The following is a 16,627-nucleotide window of genomic DNA, read 5'->3' on the forward strand; positions in this document are numbered from 1 at the left end:
AGTTGGTGACACGAGCCAAATGCATTCTTCGGCCAACCACACACACAGCATAACAGCACTCGCCACTGTAAAACACACAATCACTTGGGCGGAAAAAAAATAGTCTACGAGTTGGAACGTGATAGATAAACTTGTTCTGGCCGCGGTGCGTTGGTGCGGCGGGTCAATACTAAATAATAGAGACGCAAGACAAATCCACCTAGCTGCGCGCTGATTGGCCCGGCCGGCGCGCCCGGCGGTCACCGCCAAGACAATGGCCTTCTCAGCGGCCTCTGGCGCGGCGGTGGCGCGGCGGTGGCGCGGCCCCTGGCACGGACTCGCACCTCCGCGTCCGAGCGGCCCGCACCTTGATCTGTCACACGACCAGCGCGGCCAGCGCGGCCAGCGCGGCCGAGAGGGCCGGGGGTCGACCGCCAATTCGATTCCTGGAACGACTGGCCGAATCAGTTAGCGGCGCGGCCAGGGAATGCCGCTTTTGACGGATGGCGGCTGGGCCGGGCCGAACCCCTTCAAGCCTTCCCGCCCTTCAGGACAAAGCCGCCGGTATCGGGGTTGTCATCGCGCGAGCGGCGGTCGCCAGTGTCATGTAGAACACTATCACGGCCACGTGGACACATCGGCCCATTCAAACAGCGGGACTCGCCGTTTGAGCGCCGCGCCGGAATTCGTCTGCAAGTGGAATCTCCTCCCTCCGGAGTGCGCCATCCGTGGAGAGCAGGACTTCGATAGGAAGGCGGACGTGCGCGTGCCACGGCGGACGCGTGCATCTGGGGCCTCGCGAGCTGCCGACCGAACACTTGCAGAGTCCTTGTGTATGCTTCCGAGGCAAAAATCGCCCCATTTGAAAATTAAAACTGGTTTTCAAAGTAAATACACGGGCAGATTTTCATCGTCCGGAAGGCCCATTTTAAATCTATGCTCACCCTTTCCTTCTCATTCAACACCCTCCCTTGGACTCTTGGCCTCTCTGGACCTCCGGCTCAGGTTGTCACCGCGACACGCCTCGCCTTGCCTCCGCCACGCCACTGCATCGCGTGTCGAGGTGCTGCAGCGCGGCTCCCCGAAAGGGCGTATCCGCGAAGGGCCCGGCGGGGCCGCCCAGCTCCAAGGGCCAGAGGGCGGGGGCCCTGCCCGCCCTGCCATTCATGGGCCGTGCGTATAGTTATAGCGCGCCGGTCGTTATCTGCAGGAGCATCGTTACTCCGGTCGTCATCTTTGGCAGGTCAGATTGATTTTTTTTTCTGGTTCGTCATGCAGGTGGAGGTATACGGGTCGTAAGACTCTCTACGATTCGAAACGAGATACTGTCACGGTACGTCCTCTAGGGCTTGCAGAGCACCGTGCCGCGCCGCGCCATGCTTGGCGTGACAAGGCGCCTGTAAATGCCCGCACCGGCCGTCCCTTTGGCACGGCGAGGCGTATCTGGGTCACGGGATTAAAAAAGCAGTGCGAACCGTATTGAAATCGAATCAGCTGTCAGAGTGTGTGGGCAGCCAAGAAGAAAAATACAAAACGCAAAAGTTTGTTTTGGCTTTGAGGAAAGTAAACCGACAAAGTAAAGTACCGTACCCCATCCGGGAAGACGTTTTTATTGGCCAAGGATCAGCAACGGAGTGGCCTGATTGGGGCGTGTGTACTCCCCGCGAAGGTAAATAAAGAAATAAACAATGACAAAGATGGACTATTCCTGCCGGATCGAGTTATTGCTCGAAGCATCGGCACAAATTAATGATAAGCCGAACCCGTCCTCGCTTCCTTTCCCAGACCGCCGTGTCCCCGCACGGTCCGGGCGGGGCCGCCAGGCCGCCAGGCTAGGGCGGAAATCTCACTGCTTGGTCTGGACATCCAGGCTCCAGGCTGCGCCGGCTGCGCCGGGCTGTGCGGCCTGCATAGAGCTGGACTCCTCTCCGGAACAGATTACCCGGCTGCTTTATGATCGACTTCAGACAACAATGCTGCACTCGTCCGAGTCGTGCCGAGCCGAGCCGACTGCGGCCGACCCCGCCGCGGTCGTTTCCGTCCCGCGACGCCGCGACGCCGCGAAGCGTGCGCAAAGCCGTGAATGGGGATTCTGTGGATTCATCCTGAATGTGACGCCGGGCGGCGTGCCGGGCGGCCTCCGCGTGCTGCGCGCCAGGCGACGCCAGGCCGCGTCTTTACGAGCTGTTTAGTGTCGCCCTGCCCCTGCCATGGCCCTGCCATGGCCCTGCCCACGCGCCAGTCCTTCCGCCACGGAAGTCTTTGGCTCGCCACCTAGCACGCCCTTCATAAAGCAGGGGAGGATGGTAGAGGGAAGACAAGGAGGAGGCTAGGAAGGGACAGAATTGAAGAAAGGAACAACGGAAGAGAGAAGAAAAGAATGAAGGAGAGAAGAAAAGAGGCGGAACGATGGAAAAGAGGAAGATTGTCAAAAAGGAGAACTGATGCAACACCAATAGTAATTATCAAATTTATTCTGCATTCTTTTATGCAGTTAAAGCATTTTGAATTAGCAACCAGAGAGTGAGGTGAGTTTAAACATCCGCCTTCAACGGGTGTATCGAGCCAAGAGCTTCATCGAACTGGCCAACGCTCGGCGAGACAGTGCGAGAGAGACGGAGCGACTCCGGTGAGAGTGCGTGATGAGGAAATGGGCCGCGTCGAGATGCTTTATCGGAAATTAACGTGGTGACGTCACGGTTGGGGTTTCAGGTGGCGAAACTGGAGTGGGGCAGAAGGGCGCGGGCGTAGGGCCGGCAGCGTGCTGTGATTGGATTCGGTCGACGCGCGATGAAACGGAGCGTTTATCAAATTCTCCGGACGATTGATTTAAGTGGGCCGCGAGGAACACAAGACCACACACCCACATCTGTAAATTACTATTTTTAATCACGTGCCAATAAAAGAGGTGTGATACGAACCACGAGGGTCAACTTAGGTCCCGCATTCTTTTGGTGTGAACTAATAAGTCTGCAACAGGTGGCGGTAGCTGACTCTTCACATGCCCCTGCACTCTAGCAGGACCTGTGGTGTGTGTGTGTGTGTGTGAGCACTATGACGCCGCCCGGCGCCACGCCTCCCTCCTCTGCACTCCCTGGCATCGCCTTTTATCTCCCCTCGAAGAAGATTTAGTTTCTAATCTCGGTTTTTGACGAACGGTGATTGCCGCCACTTCGGCGCGCCAAGCGGTGCGTTCTTCGCGGGAAGGGCGGGGGGCTAGGGCGGCAGGGTGGCAGGGCCGCTGGGCTCCGTGTTGCAGGGAGCTTGTTTATCGTATGGCGGGCCGCGACGCTGGTCGGGGCTACTGGGCAATTTCTCGCCGGTGATATCATCGATATGAGTGTCGGGTGGCAGGGCTGGCAGGGCTGGCGGGGCGTTGCAGGCGGCGGCCCGGGCGTGCCGCGACGTGCCTAGCATCAACACGTCACCGTAAAGCATTCAGGCCCCGCATAAAGGGAAGAGGATGGATGGAGGCTTTTCCCTCAACAGGCTCAGCTTTCTGGCGGCGAGCGCTCGGCCGCGTGGCAGGGCGGCGCCGGAGATCTTCTCATGGACGCGTACACGCACCTGGGAGTTAAAAGGAAATAAACCGTCATCGATTGTTTTCTTCGACCCAAAGTGCAAGGCATACAGTGTGAGAGAAACGTAAATGAAAATTTTGCTGTCATTTTCAACTTTTGACCTATAGAAAGGCATGTCAAAGTTTCGAATTTTGACTCCCACTTGCTTTTTTCACGGTGCGAAATTTTCTGTAAAGCCCTAAATGAGTTTTACTTACAGAATGAAGATGAACACAGTTGCTTGAGAGGCAATAGTGACCCAGAAGATGGCTGGGGGATAGGACTCCAGGGTGGCGTTGTAGACCTGGCTGTACACGGCGCTAGCAAGAATGGGCATAGCGGTCTCAGCCACGCACAAAATGGCAAATATTTTTCCTGAGAATGAAGAAACATCTGAAAACTTCTGGGGAAATTGTTGATTGTTGTTTTATAGAAATTTAGCCAACCTCTTTCGTCAACTGACACCAGTTTAGATGCCATTGACCGCAGGACCGGGGGGCCAGTTGGGCCTAGAGACGACACGGCACCACCTTCAGCGTGGAACCATAAAAATATGTTATTATATCTCATGAGCCAATGGACACGAGGTTCAATCGAAATACCGTACCAATGTAAAATACCCAAGGAACTTCTGCCGCTACAAATGCCACGCCTGCAACTGCATGGGCCACCGATGCCGTGAGGACTATGACCGAATCACTGAAGCCACAATGTTTGGTGAACAGCGGCACGCCTAAAAGCATCGCTGCGATCGAAAGAAGATTGTTCATTACATTGGATGAAACTCAGAAATATGGTTTGATGAAATGCACCCTACCAAAAACGTATGCAATTGTCTGGAACGTGCGATAGTTGCTGAACTCATTGACGCTCCAGTTGAATTTCATCTGCGTGTACAGGTACGTAAACTGTTGCTCGTCTGAAAGGCAAACGTCCTTTTACCGAGCCGCTTCATTACCTTTAAAAGCAGAGCGTCCCTCAGCCTTACTTCTTTGGAAGGTGTAGAGCCCCACGGACAGGAGGATTAGAAAGAGGTACAGGCGGCCGTGGCTGCTTCGCGGGCGACATAGTGTTTTGATGGACTCCACGATGTGATGTTTGTCGAAGAAGTCCGAGCAGATGTTAACTTTAAGAAAGAAACAGCATCTTAAGAAGCGGTCTTGTTGGCAAAATGGCTCTTGGTGCTCTCTTACTGACCTCCCTTGAGCGATTTCTGGGCATCGTTCGTCTGCCACTCGAGCACCAGCAAGCTATACACGAAGCAGAATGCGAGGAAGCCGGTGCTGATGGCGAACATGGCCGTCACGGAGCCGTCCAGCACCGAGCCGAACAAGTACGCACCTGTGCCGGTCAATAACAATTAAGACAAAACAGGATGAGTTGTTATTGGCTTCGTTTTTTGTGGCACACCGACCGAGCGAGATGCCGGCGGGCATGGCGACCAGGTAACAGCTGTCCAGGATGGCGAGGCGCAGGGTGCGGTCCTCGGTGGGGGTGACGTCCGCGACGTAGCAGTGCGTGGCGGAGAACACCGCCAGCCCGGAGCCCGTCAGCGCCGCCGGCAGACTCACCAGGACCAAAATCATCTCCAAGCGCCAAGTGTCTGTCGGAAACCGGAAAGAAAAAGCTATGTCTTTCAGACGAACAAATGCACATGACGCACAGGGGGAGCTCACCTTGCGAGGCGACGAGCGCCAACATGGCGAAGTACAGAGTGTTCCCGCCCAGCCCCATGAGCAGGGGCAGCTTCCGGCCCCGTCGGTCGCTCCAAGCGCCGAGAAACGGCGCCAAGAAGACGGGGACGAAGTTGTAGACGATGCCGTTGTACTGGTGGAAGTTGGACACCTCGATCTGTTCAGCAAAAGAACGTCACTCTGTACATTGCTCTAGTTCCGCGTTCAAATTAGTGTGAGGCCAGAATGATCCTTCACCTGCACCCGTGCGGCGTCCTCTTTGAACTGCGGCTCCTGGATGCTGCTGCAGACGCTCTCGGGCAGCCCGAGGTGGACGCGGCAGGCACGCTGCACCAGGAACGACTGGCCGACGACGCTGGTCAGCATGAAGGCGAACATGTGCGCCAGCATGACGGGCTCCACGGTGATGTTGGCTCGTGCCAGCCAGCTGCGTTCCTTTGCGGCTCCCTCTGCTGGCGCAGTTGATGTCTCTGTGCGTAGTGGAGGCGTCGGATGCGTCTGCTTGAGAGAAAAAAAAAAATGGTTCAGTTGAACTTACCTATGAAAAGCAGTTTGACCCATAAAAGTGAGTGCTGTTGATCACAGTCCTTACCATTGTAAACTTGCTTGCTCCTCTGATGAAGCCAAACTGTCCCAAAGAGTGAGTGCGCATACAAAACAAAGACGAATTGATGCGACAGATCAACGCGTATCATGGAGACGTATCATGCGGCGGCGCGGAGCGAGATAAGCCAGGCGTCGACTGTCGGCAAAAATAAAATTCTTGCCTTTCGCCAGCTCGTAGTGTGTCGGACCAGAAAGTGACCAACCACTCAGCGGCAAGCTGACCGGCCTGGCGCACCGCCTGTTCGAACTAAGGCGTCCGCGGTTTCTTGCGACTGCCGCCCCGCCTGCCATGTGGGATTTGGCGGGTCTTTGCCCCGCAGATTCCCTTATCGCCCCTCGTGATAAGTCACCATCACTTTCGCTATCTGACCTGTGACTGTACTCTGGCATGGCGGCAAAGCAGTGTACCCACGTTAATCGCGGCGGGCCAATTACGAGTTAAGCGGGTCAAGTTCGAGGACGATGCCCTTTGGTTGAATATCTGAAGCTGTACGAGTGAAACATTTTTATTCTTTTGGGGGTTTGCGTGATAAGACTCGTCTGTCCACATCAGCCGTAAATGCGCTTGGACAATATTATGCGTGGCCGCGTGGCCCCACACAATTTTGTAATTGCGTGATTTCATAGAAATTTGTCAGCGAAATACCGTACCGATTCCGTGCATGGAAACCACGCATGCATAGATTTGTGTGAGTGTTCTCGGCAGAAAATAGCAGCGTACATGCAGCGGAGTGGGAGTTTACTTGCCGCAGGTATGTCAGGTAGCGCAATGAACGCTCCGCCCTGCGTGAACTTTTGTCCGTCATCAGAACCGCGATCACCTCGGCCGGCCACACCCTCGCGCGGCAGATGGCGCAACGGCCACAATGTGTGCACAATGTGTGCACATACCACGCACGCCAATTTGTGGCCTACGGCTTTTTCCCGTTCGGCCGAGAGGTGCGTTTTAATGGTGAACTTGTGTCTTGATAAAAGCGCTCGGCGAAGGGGGCACCTTGCAGCGCCCGGCTGTGCCTTGCAGTGCCGTGCCAGGCCGGAGGAGGCGCCGGCTCGCCGCGCCGCAGTGGCCTGCCGCCGGGCACTACACGGAAAAATGGCTCCTCAAGCTCATAATGCTGATAATGTTGACTGTTGAGAGAGTCGCGTTCTTTTCAAAATTGAATTTAACCTCGAGACGCGTTAGGAAATCTCGCACTTCTTACTACAGGAAAGCCACGGCAACGCTCAGCCAGGCTCAGCGCACTTGACGCTGAGAGAGGATTTTTGCCTCAGTTACAACTTACTAAAAATAAAACCGACTCTTCTTCCCTTCCCTTTCGTCATGAAATGACTGACTCACCTGACTGCCCCTCTTAGCACTTGGTGGGAGGTGAGCCCTTGGTCCGGTCGACGCATCCGAGGCCGGGTGCACTGTCTTATCGCCTGCTGATCCCCATGGTTACGACGGCCTGCCGGCTGGCCTGGCCGCGGGGCGTAGCGCGACTCCACGGCACTCCAGAGTTGCTAAGGTTGCTAGCGTCGCCGGCGTTGCCATGGCAACGACAGAATTAACGACCTCGGACAAGGAGGGTTTCCGCCGCGAGGTCCATCTCATTAACTCACTATCGCGTGGACGGCGCCCGGCAGGCTCGGCGGCGCAGCGCGGCGCGCCCAAGGGAAAGAGAGTGTATGAAACTGTCCCGCAGGAATGCGTCATGCGGGCGTCGCGTTGCCAGCCAAGGGTGCTTCTGTCTCTCTCGCGCTCCGACGCGGTGCCCCGTGAGTGCGGCAGAGACAGAGTGAACCGCGCGGCGGGCATTCCCGCGCGGCACGTGGCGTGGCGCCCCCGCGGCGCCTCTCCCCATCCACGGCGACGGCGGCGGCAGTGGCGGTGGCCTCGGCGGAGGGTCGTTGACCAAATAATCCCCCCGGCGAAATGCCGACGAAACGCCGCCTGTCTAAGGAGGCGAGGCGGACGCCTGTCTAGCCGCGCGCCCAATTTCGGGGTCAGCGCATCGCTTTAGGACCCAGCGGACCCCACCCCGCCCCGGCGGCGGATGCTGAGCTCCGTTCGTCCCTCTCTCGCACTCGCGTGCCCGTGCGCGTGCGACGAAAGCACTGTTTGGAATACCAGCCAGCCCGTGCGTCACACTGGACCACCGGCACTGGTAAATCACCCACACAAATCGCCGAATGGCGCTTCTTCCGTGGGCCGTTCGGCTGCGAGGACTTCCCTGCCACCGCACTGAACAGTAATTCGACATTATGTCTATCCATTTTTATAGAAAGACCTCAGTGAAGAAGATGATTGCGCTGACTGTGGCAATATGAAACAAGAACTATGTCAGTGCATCGTCCATGATCGACTTTGTACTCTGGTCTTGATGAAACAGGCGTCTGAACCAACCCCGCTGGGGCGGGCAGCCCTTTCACCCCGCCGTGTTGACTCGATCTTTGCGCAGCAAAGCGACTCCGAACGACGCCCTCGTCTGTCTTTCTCTCTCGCCAAGGAGCGTTCCGGACAGGTGCGAGCGAGACGGCGCGAGGGAGCGCTGCGCGGAGTCAGTCTGCTGACACGCCACGCCCCACGTGCTGTTAGTTGTATCGGCGAGGGAAACTTAAGCATTCACAGTACAGTGCCGGTGACGCCAAGCGCCTCGTGCATTCGTGTCGACCTGACTGGAACACAACAGCGCTCTAACACGTGAACCCCGCGGACCGGACCGAACCGCTACTTCTATCTGGAGCTTTTTGGATTGGAAGAAAGGCGGGCTGGCTGATTTGCGTGTAGTTAGCGTGTCCACGGCGTGGGCGCACGTTAAGTCCACGCGAGGCGCCGCGAGGGACCTCTTGTCTCCGTGCGGACTACCTCGATGCGGCCCGCCCCGAAAGCCAGGCGGGCTGAAGCAGGTCAGAACGCTAAACAAGACGGGAAACGCAACTCGTTTCTCTGGAGACTGAACTTTAAATTGAATGAAGTACTAAGTCCTGTGCAAAAATTGTTAGACACCATGAATTTTTCTTCGCAGGTCTACTGAACAATCTTCGATCGTTCAATGCGTCGGCAGGGCTCAGAACGCTGGGGTGGCGGCTTCGGCGGCGGCACTTCACATAACTGCGTTTCTTGCGCTTCGTAGGACGGCGATGCCCCATCGCTGCAAGGCGCGCCGCGCCGAGCCTCGGCATGTGTCGCGTGGCTCGCGTGGCTCGCACCGCCCGCTGACTCGCTCGCTTTATCAGCGCTCCGCGAGGAATATTGATTCCCACTCAGGGAGGCACACCGGAAGGGAAGGCGAAGGCGCAGCACCAACTGACCACTAGCGCTTTCTGCGCGCTGATTCCGAGCCGAGCTCGTCGCTCTGTCTCTTGCATCCCCGCAGGGAACCCTTTTAGGCTGAGAGAGACAACGTTACGAAAGCACTGAGTTCGGACTTCGCGATGGAGTAGAGCTGAAGGCACAGAAGGGAGTTGCGTCCAATAAGTTGGCGCGAAGTCAACAAAAATCATCCCTTGCTCGTGTTGTTGTTGTTGGCGAGGCGAGCGATGCCTCATTACTGCAGACCCGCTAATGGTGCGCTATTGACATCCCGACAGGCGAGTTCCGGTCACCCAGGCCAGTCCGCGCGCCAAGCCGCGCCAGGCCGCGCCGGGCAGGGCGGCTCCGGAGGGCAGCAGAGACGAGCTGTCTGCGGGAAGCATATGCAGGCACGCGTTACCGCGTGTGTGTGTGTGTGTGTGTGTGTCTTGGACGCTAATTGAACACTTCTGTTGACCTGGTGGAAAGGGGAGGGGGCCTGTCGGACGTCGGACGCTGGCCCGCGTCGACATCGGGTAGTGTCCGGACCGCCGCCACACCCACCCAGTTATCTATGGCACTCTGTGTGGTTTGTCCCGGCTCGGCTCCTCGGTGCGACTCGTCGACTCGCCTCGGCTCGGCGGCTCGGCTCGGCTCGCCTCTTCCGATGTGCTTTATTGACTTGCCCACCAGCAGAGCGAGGCACTCGCGCACACCCGCGGTGCGCGGCGCGGGCACGCCGTCTCGCCAAGCGGGGTGCGGTTCATAGAAAACCCGTCGAGGCGCTGGTGTCGGCAGGGCAGTGGTGTCGTCGGGGGGACGTCGAAATCGGGGTGTGTTAACAGTGTACTCGGTACGTGTGTATTGAGGCCGAACGCAGTCCGTTTGGCAGACTGTACACCGCACGCCGAAACACTGTGAGACATTCCGGCCTTGCGAGGGACACGCTAGACTCCTTCATCTGTTGGCGAGATAACCTTTTCGATCGCCGTGTGTGTGTCTGTGTGTGTGTAATACATCATTACAACGCAGCGAGCGTGTGCCGTACGTACGGACGCAATAAGCAGATCAGACCACACACATCATCGTGTTCATGTGACCCGGGAGCCGCAAGGCAAGGCTTCGCGAGCCTAGACTGCCGGAGGCGAAGTGGACTACCTCAGGTCGAAAAAAAAAACGCGGTGCAGGGACAACAGTCTTACTCTGGAACTTTGTCCGCCAAGCCGCAAGTTCATCTTAAGGTCCATTAGGTAAAACATCGTCGGAAGAAATGCATTTTTATTTTTTTTTAGTGTCTACGTCACTCGAAAAACAAATTGATGTCGGAGGCATCGTCCTTCCTATTATTGTGACTGTGTGGGACCTCTGTTGGCGCGGCGCGCGTCGGAATGAGTCCGGAGCGAGATGCACTCGAGGCTAATCCATATTTATGTGCAGGGCGGGCCGCCACGCCGCCGCGCCGCCGCGCCGCCAGGCCGGGCCAGTGGCCGCGGCCAGCGCAGTCCTTTTGGAGCCATTACGCCTGAATGGCTCGACCCTTCTTCTGACTGAGCTCCCAGGACAAGAACCACCTCACCTCTTTTGTGTGCCAAGTGCACACACATGGCGTACCTGCGAACACACACAGGCGCAGAAAAAAGAGGCAAATCCTTTTTCACTTGACCACTTAGGCTTACTTCGTAACTAAGATGACCTTTCGTGGACGGTGCGTGCTGCTCGCGCGCACTAAGACGCACACGTATACATACCAACATACGCAAATCCACACACACACGCACACTCACACACACACACAAACACACACACACATGCTCGCTCGCACGCTGTTTTGCGTTTTTTCCGCCGTCGTGTGATAGCCAGCAGGACGAGGAGAGCAAAGACTAGGCCAGCCGGCCGGTGATCCAGTGTAGCCGAGGCAAGCCGAGGGTAAACAGTGAGGAACATCACGCGCGGCGCATCACCGCAGGGCCGCGCCAACAACCCCGCAAGTGGCAGTGGAGCGGCGATCCGCCGAGCGGTGCGGCGTAGGCTCCGTCCTGCCTCCGGCCGACCGCAGGCGCACGCCGCACGGCCGGGGCTGCCGGGCTAAATCATACATTAAATAGTTTTTCAGACGAGGATGGAGGCAAGAAAAAGCCGCGACCGCGGCATGCTGATATGTATGTGCGTGTGTGCGTCGCAGGCAGAGCGGGCAACGGTTTCACTCCCTCGCAGAGCAGTTCAGCGCGTTTTTGTTCTGTGTGTTTGTGGGACTTCGATTGAGGCACGAGAGGCCGACACTGCCAAATGATAGGGCCTCAACTGTGGGACCACCGCAATAAGCCGCCCATAGTGCAGATCTTGGTGGTAGTAGCTTAAGGTTTAGGTTGCTTGACTCCCATGGATTTACATCCGAACGGTCCCGAAGCTTATGAGTGACTGGGTGGCGTGACGAGTCCTCGAAAAGCATGTCTCTCGAATTTAACAGTGCAGCAGAAATTGGCGGTCCGGATCACAGTGCGCGGACCAGACGGCATCCTCGTTGCGCGGGTACGGGATGGCCGGACAAATGGCTGCCAGCTTCTTGGCGTAATAACGCACATCTATCATCCGGGCGGTCCACGGCGGTCCGCGCAGACAAGCCTAAATCCACCACACTGAAACGGGGAAAGGAAAAAGGAGCTGATGACGGATTCCTGGCAGAGCAATTTGCTTCACCTGCTGCAGTTGCGCGAGTGCGTCGTGGGCCGCGTCACGGCGCAGGCGCCGAGGTCGGCCCTTCCAGCCCCAGTTTGAGCAGCCGCGTTGTTCTTGTGCCTCGGTCTTTCTGTCCCGGGAGATCGTGGTGCAGGGCCCGACCCGGTGGGCGCGGTGTGGGACTGCATCGCTCCACCGTCTGATCCCACACTCCGTGTCTCTCTCGCACCCACGGGGCGGCCCTGAAGTGAGCGACGGAGACCGAGCGATGGAACTCCGCGCGCAATCAGTCTGCATCGGGAGTGCCCAGGCATCCATCCAATCGGCGTTTCGGTTTGTCACGTTCACCCTGACGTGCACATTGGGGACTCCTCGGCTCTGAGTCTCTACTACTCCCCGCCTCGCGCGACATGACGGATTTAGCAAACGTTTTGCAACGTCGCGCAACCCGCGCGCCTTTGAACGCCGTTTCGTTTCTATGGACGCGCAATGCTACGTGCCGGCCAAAGCGTGCCCTGCTGCTGTCGTTCTCGTGCCCCCCCCCCCCCCCCGGTGGCAGCGTCACCGCTAACACGGCAATCTGTATGACAGGGAGTCCGCCTCGGGCCGGCCTGGCTGGGGCCTGGCTGGGGCCTCGCTGCGGCCGGGCTGGGGCCTCCGAGGCCTGGCCCGTCGCAGCAATTAGGATCAGTAAAGGAACACGGCGATAAATCGCCACGTCGCACCTCCCCCTGCCCCTCCCCGCAGGGGATGTGTCTGCTAGACGAGGACGCGTCTGTCGGAGAGCATCGGGACACATGGGGTACACGCCGGGTTAGCGGCTGAGCATCGAGAATCGCGAGAAGACGAGGAGCGTCTCGAGGAGGGGCTGGCGAGGCGCCTCGACATTGTCACGTGGCGATCCGCCCGGGACTGCAATGCAGCACGGCTCATTTATTGTTTCGATTTTTCTTTTAAAACTGAGGCTATTTTTGATTTTGGAGTTGCTCTCGCACAGTGATCCTCGGCAGTCAGCAGCACCAATCGCAATCGCGATCGCTCCCAGGCTGGAAAAGGCAGCCCGCCTCACCGCGCTGCTGTGTGCTCGCGGGGTTGCCTACCCGGAGTTCCGCGGGCGCTAGGAGCGCTAGGCCGGCGGCGCCGCGGTCGGTCACTCCACGTCGGCTCCTTTCAAAACTATTCCAATCGTAAATGAGTGGCGGCGAGACGAGCCGCCGCCGACTGGGCTTTTTGTTTATCGTTGTGCAATCCTCATCCCCGGAGGCCAGAGGCAGCAGAGGCAGCCGGGCGCAGCCAGGCCTGGACTCATAACTCTCGGTGCACTTAATCAAGCTGTCAATCAGCGACGCAGTGCAACGCGGGGCACGCAGTGCGGTGCGGCTCGGACGGCGTATTCCGCGGGAGTCGCCGCTATTAGTGCTATTGTCTCGTGTCCAGCGGGCTGCGTCGGGGAGGGCGGCCCCTCTCTCGCACTCGTGGACCGCTCTGCAGTGGTGCGAGAGAGACTGCCCGACGGCCCCCCGCTCGGCCGGCTGAGCCGCCAGGCCGCGGCCACCGTCGTGGACGCTGCTGCCGTTTGCCTTTTCTGGCCGCTCCTTCCAGAGACGAGCGAGACAGAGCGACACGGCGCGAGGCATCAAGCCACGGCAAATCGGAGTACCCCGGTACTTTGTATCAAAGCTTGGAAAAGTTGTGTTTTTGGACAGTAGATTTCCGCTTTCTGGCGGTCAATTGGGTTGTAAGATTTCTAGGCCACCCCCCTACCACTGAAGGTGCCAATCATGGTGGAGCGCTCAGAGCCCGCTTACTGGAGAACCAACCACTGTTCAGCTGTCTGTTGATTCTCCTTCGTCTTGACCATCGCTGTTCTTCGCAAAGGCCGGAGCGCGCATGGGGCGTTGGCGGCGTCTGTGTGGCCGTTAACTTGCCGCTGGCTTGCCGCTGACTTGCCTGCAGAGCGTTTGGAAATGGACTGTCAACTCGAGGCGCGCGCCTCCCCGTGCGGGGCTCCGAAATCTACCCGGCAGCGGTCCCTGTGGTCCGATTCCGAGCTCTGCGTCTCTGTCGCGCCTCCACGTGACACGCCGTGAGTGGGAGAGAGACGAGCGGCCGGCCGGCTGAATGGGCATCGTGCGTGCCGCAGCCTCTGCGTCATGGGGAAGATGCCCCCGGGCCGCGCCAGCCGCGCTAGCCGCGCCCCTTCCCAAATCTATTACCCGTCCAGTCGGACAGGACGATCCCTCCCGCGGGTGTTCTCAAATTGAATGTCCTCTGTGTGTGTGTGTGTGTGTGTGTGTGTGCATGTGTGTGTGCATGTGTGTGTGTGGTAGTATTGCCATGTGAGAGCTCGAATGCCAGTGTGTGTGTGCGTGCGTGAAATCCAATCAGCGTAGTGCATCACCTCTGCCATGTCATCGCGTGTTTATCGAATGAATGAACGCGTTTCACAAGGCTCCACTATCAATGCCCTGCATTGTCGCCAGGCGAGGCCCGGCCACGCCCTGCTCCGTTTTGACGCGCCGCCGCACTGCTGTCGTAACGTGTGAAACGGAACTGCAATGAGAAGTTACAATTTTCCACGCGCACAGATTTGATTGTTTCAGTCCTTGACAGCATGATAAGCGCCCCGAAACCGATATCCTGTGTAAGCTCTATTCCATTCACCATCACCACAAGTGTACTTGGGCAGCCTTCAGACAAACTGGCCTCAGTTTGCGCACATGTTGAGACCCACAAGGGAGTGGTGTGTTGGAATAATGAAAAGGCGGGGAGGTTTGTTCGGCAAGGAGTTACATCCGATTGCGAGCCAACACTCTTACTTCAGGAATCGAAGGTAATTGGCTGGATGGGCCAAGAGGTTCGCCCTGCTCACCAGCTGAGCCCGGCGGCCCTACGCAGGGCGTGGCAGGGCGTGGCCGGGCGTGGCGGGGTCGATTGCGTGGGCTGAGGGGGCAGAGGCCGCGCGGGCCCTGCTGCTGGTCGGAGGTCACCTAGCCAAACATTATTACGAAACCGGAATCGCGCAACAATCAAACTGGGCGCGCTCTTTAACGAGTGTCGCTCGTTCTTCAAACAGCGAACTGGAGCTGCCTGTCGGGCCGCGGTGCCGCGGGGGAGTCAGTCAGGCCAGGCCAAACCGTGCACCGCCCGATCGGCCAAACGGCCCGCCAGCGATCCGGTTCGATCCGATACCGACCAGTGCGCCGCCGCGCCGCAGCGTCAGTGAATTTGTCACCATCCAGTGGGTGTCCGCACTATCGGATCTTTCTACCGGCCATGCAACGTGATTCCGAACGCGGTGTTGCCCCAGTGCAGATCCAGGCGCGGTTGATGTGCGGCTCTGGTTGTGCTCCAGCTGTTGGCCTCAAGAAAGGCAGCCGCTCTTGTTATCTGGTGTTGCTAAGCCACCACCTTCCCAAAATGATAATCGTTTCTAATTGTCTTGGCGATCGAAGGCTCTGTTGGCAAGTAAAGTTTAGGCCATCTAGTCAATCTTATATCGCAAATTGGAAATTAAAGCAGTACTTTCTGATTACATCCTAGCAGCATTTAAAAACACGCTTCTCTTTACAAGCTTGTAAAGAGAAGCGTGGTTTTTAATGCAATGCCTTGTTTCTTTTCTGTAAACCGAGTCTTAAGGTAGAAGATTGTCCATGCCATCACCACAATTTTAGCCCAGGTTTCACCGCGTCCCCCTTATCCAGTTTTACAGATTCCCATGTTCACTCTTTGCTTTCCATCTGCAGACTGCGGCTCGGTCTCGGTCCAGTACGGCTCGCGGTGCTCCCAGGTGCGCGTGCCGCAGTGTTTTTCGCCGCGTCCCCCCCCCTCAATTACCACGTTCCGTTCCTCTCCTTGCGGGACGTTTTAATCTCCTTATTTTTGTCCCCCTAATTATCCTTGTTCGCTTCCCCCGGATTCTCGTCGCTTAATTTGTTGCCACGCATTCGCTTGCTGCTGCCGCATCCCGCTGCAGGGCTGCGTCCGAGCGAAGGGCGGTGCTGCGGTGGACCCTGCGAGCCCTGCACAGGGTTTCTCAAGCTGTGTCTCTCTCTCACCCGTGCGAGGCCCTCCATGAGTGTATGAGAGAAAAGGCAGGAAGGCACTATTTGCAGTCAGTGGCCAGCCTCTTTTCTTTTCACCTGTTTTTCAGTATTGCATCCAGCGCAAGAGGGCAGGATGGACAAGGTGTGCCACTATAGTTACAGCTTTCGGCTTTATACTCCTTACGCGTTGTGCGCGTCATTGGGGTCGTTCCCGAGATAAGACTCTTCGAAATCTGGAACCCCGCTGCGTTCCTCGCGTGGCCCGGGTGCAGAGATAGGGCTGAATTTCGGGCGCGTCGGGCGGAGGGGCCGCCTTTCTAATTGCCTTGTCGCGAAGCATCGCAAGGCGTGCGGAGCGTCCGCAGCCCCCGGTCGTCCGCGTCGTCCTTTCCGGTCCCAGCGATTCGGCGAAAGCTTATTCCTCGGTCCCGTTTCCCGTTTTTCGTTCTTCTCACATCGCGCTGCTCTCATGCTCCTCGTGGCGGCCATGGACGAAGCCCTGCAGTCCCCGGGCAATTAGTCCGCCGGGTGTTGTGACGAGGCGACGAGACGCCGCGAGACGCTCCTCACTGCCTCGACTCGCGGATAACGCGTTCTGGGAACAAGAAAAAAAAAGGGCGATCCAAAAAAAAAATCAATTGTGTACTGTGTCAAAGTTTGGAACCAAAGCGCTCGACAACTCAACTGAAAAATGGTTCTATTAAAAAAGACGGACTCCAAATGACGCGCAAAGAAAGATCGATCTCCGATGCTTGGTCAAAGAACATCAAACTTTCTTTGCGCGTTGTTTGG

General features: G+C 57.6%; 1 protein-coding gene across 4 annotated transcripts; it reads right to left on the minus strand.

Annotated features, from left to right (window-relative positions):
* Positions 1 to 2,359: 2,359 nt before the first annotated feature.
* LOC117649835 (tetracycline resistance protein, class E-like) lies at positions 2,360 to 6,071 on the minus strand. 4 transcript variants are annotated; one of them, XM_034392973.1, is made up of 11 exons: positions 5,826 to 6,071; positions 5,471 to 5,731; positions 5,216 to 5,390; positions 4,954 to 5,142; positions 4,737 to 4,880; positions 4,528 to 4,665; positions 4,357 to 4,458; positions 4,147 to 4,284; positions 3,986 to 4,069; positions 3,758 to 3,914; positions 2,360 to 3,546 (listed from the first exon to the last, which is right to left on the minus strand). In XM_034392973.1, the coding sequence occupies exons 1-11, from the start codon at positions 5,883 to 5,885 to the stop codon at positions 3,471 to 3,473; spliced, it is 1,524 nt and encodes a 507-aa protein (XP_034248864.1). In that variant the 5' UTR covers positions 5,886 to 6,071; the 3' UTR covers positions 2,360 to 3,470. The 4 variants fall into 4 exon arrangements, with proteins under 4 accessions (XP_034248864.1, XP_034248875.1, XP_034248858.1 ...); XM_034392984.1 differs by having other exon boundaries at positions 4,147 to 4,272; positions 5,471 to 5,734; XM_034392967.1 differs by having other exon boundaries at positions 5,471 to 5,734.
* Between the last annotated feature and the right edge of the window lie 10,556 nt (positions 6,072 to 16,627).

This window comes from Thrips palmi, unplaced genomic scaffold (assembly GCF_012932325.1).
Source record: "Thrips palmi isolate BJ-2018 unplaced genomic scaffold, TpBJ-2018v1 HiC_scaffold_10, whole genome shotgun sequence".
In the NCBI taxonomy this organism is placed as follows: Eukaryota; Metazoa; Arthropoda; class Insecta; order Thysanoptera; family Thripidae; genus Thrips; species Thrips palmi.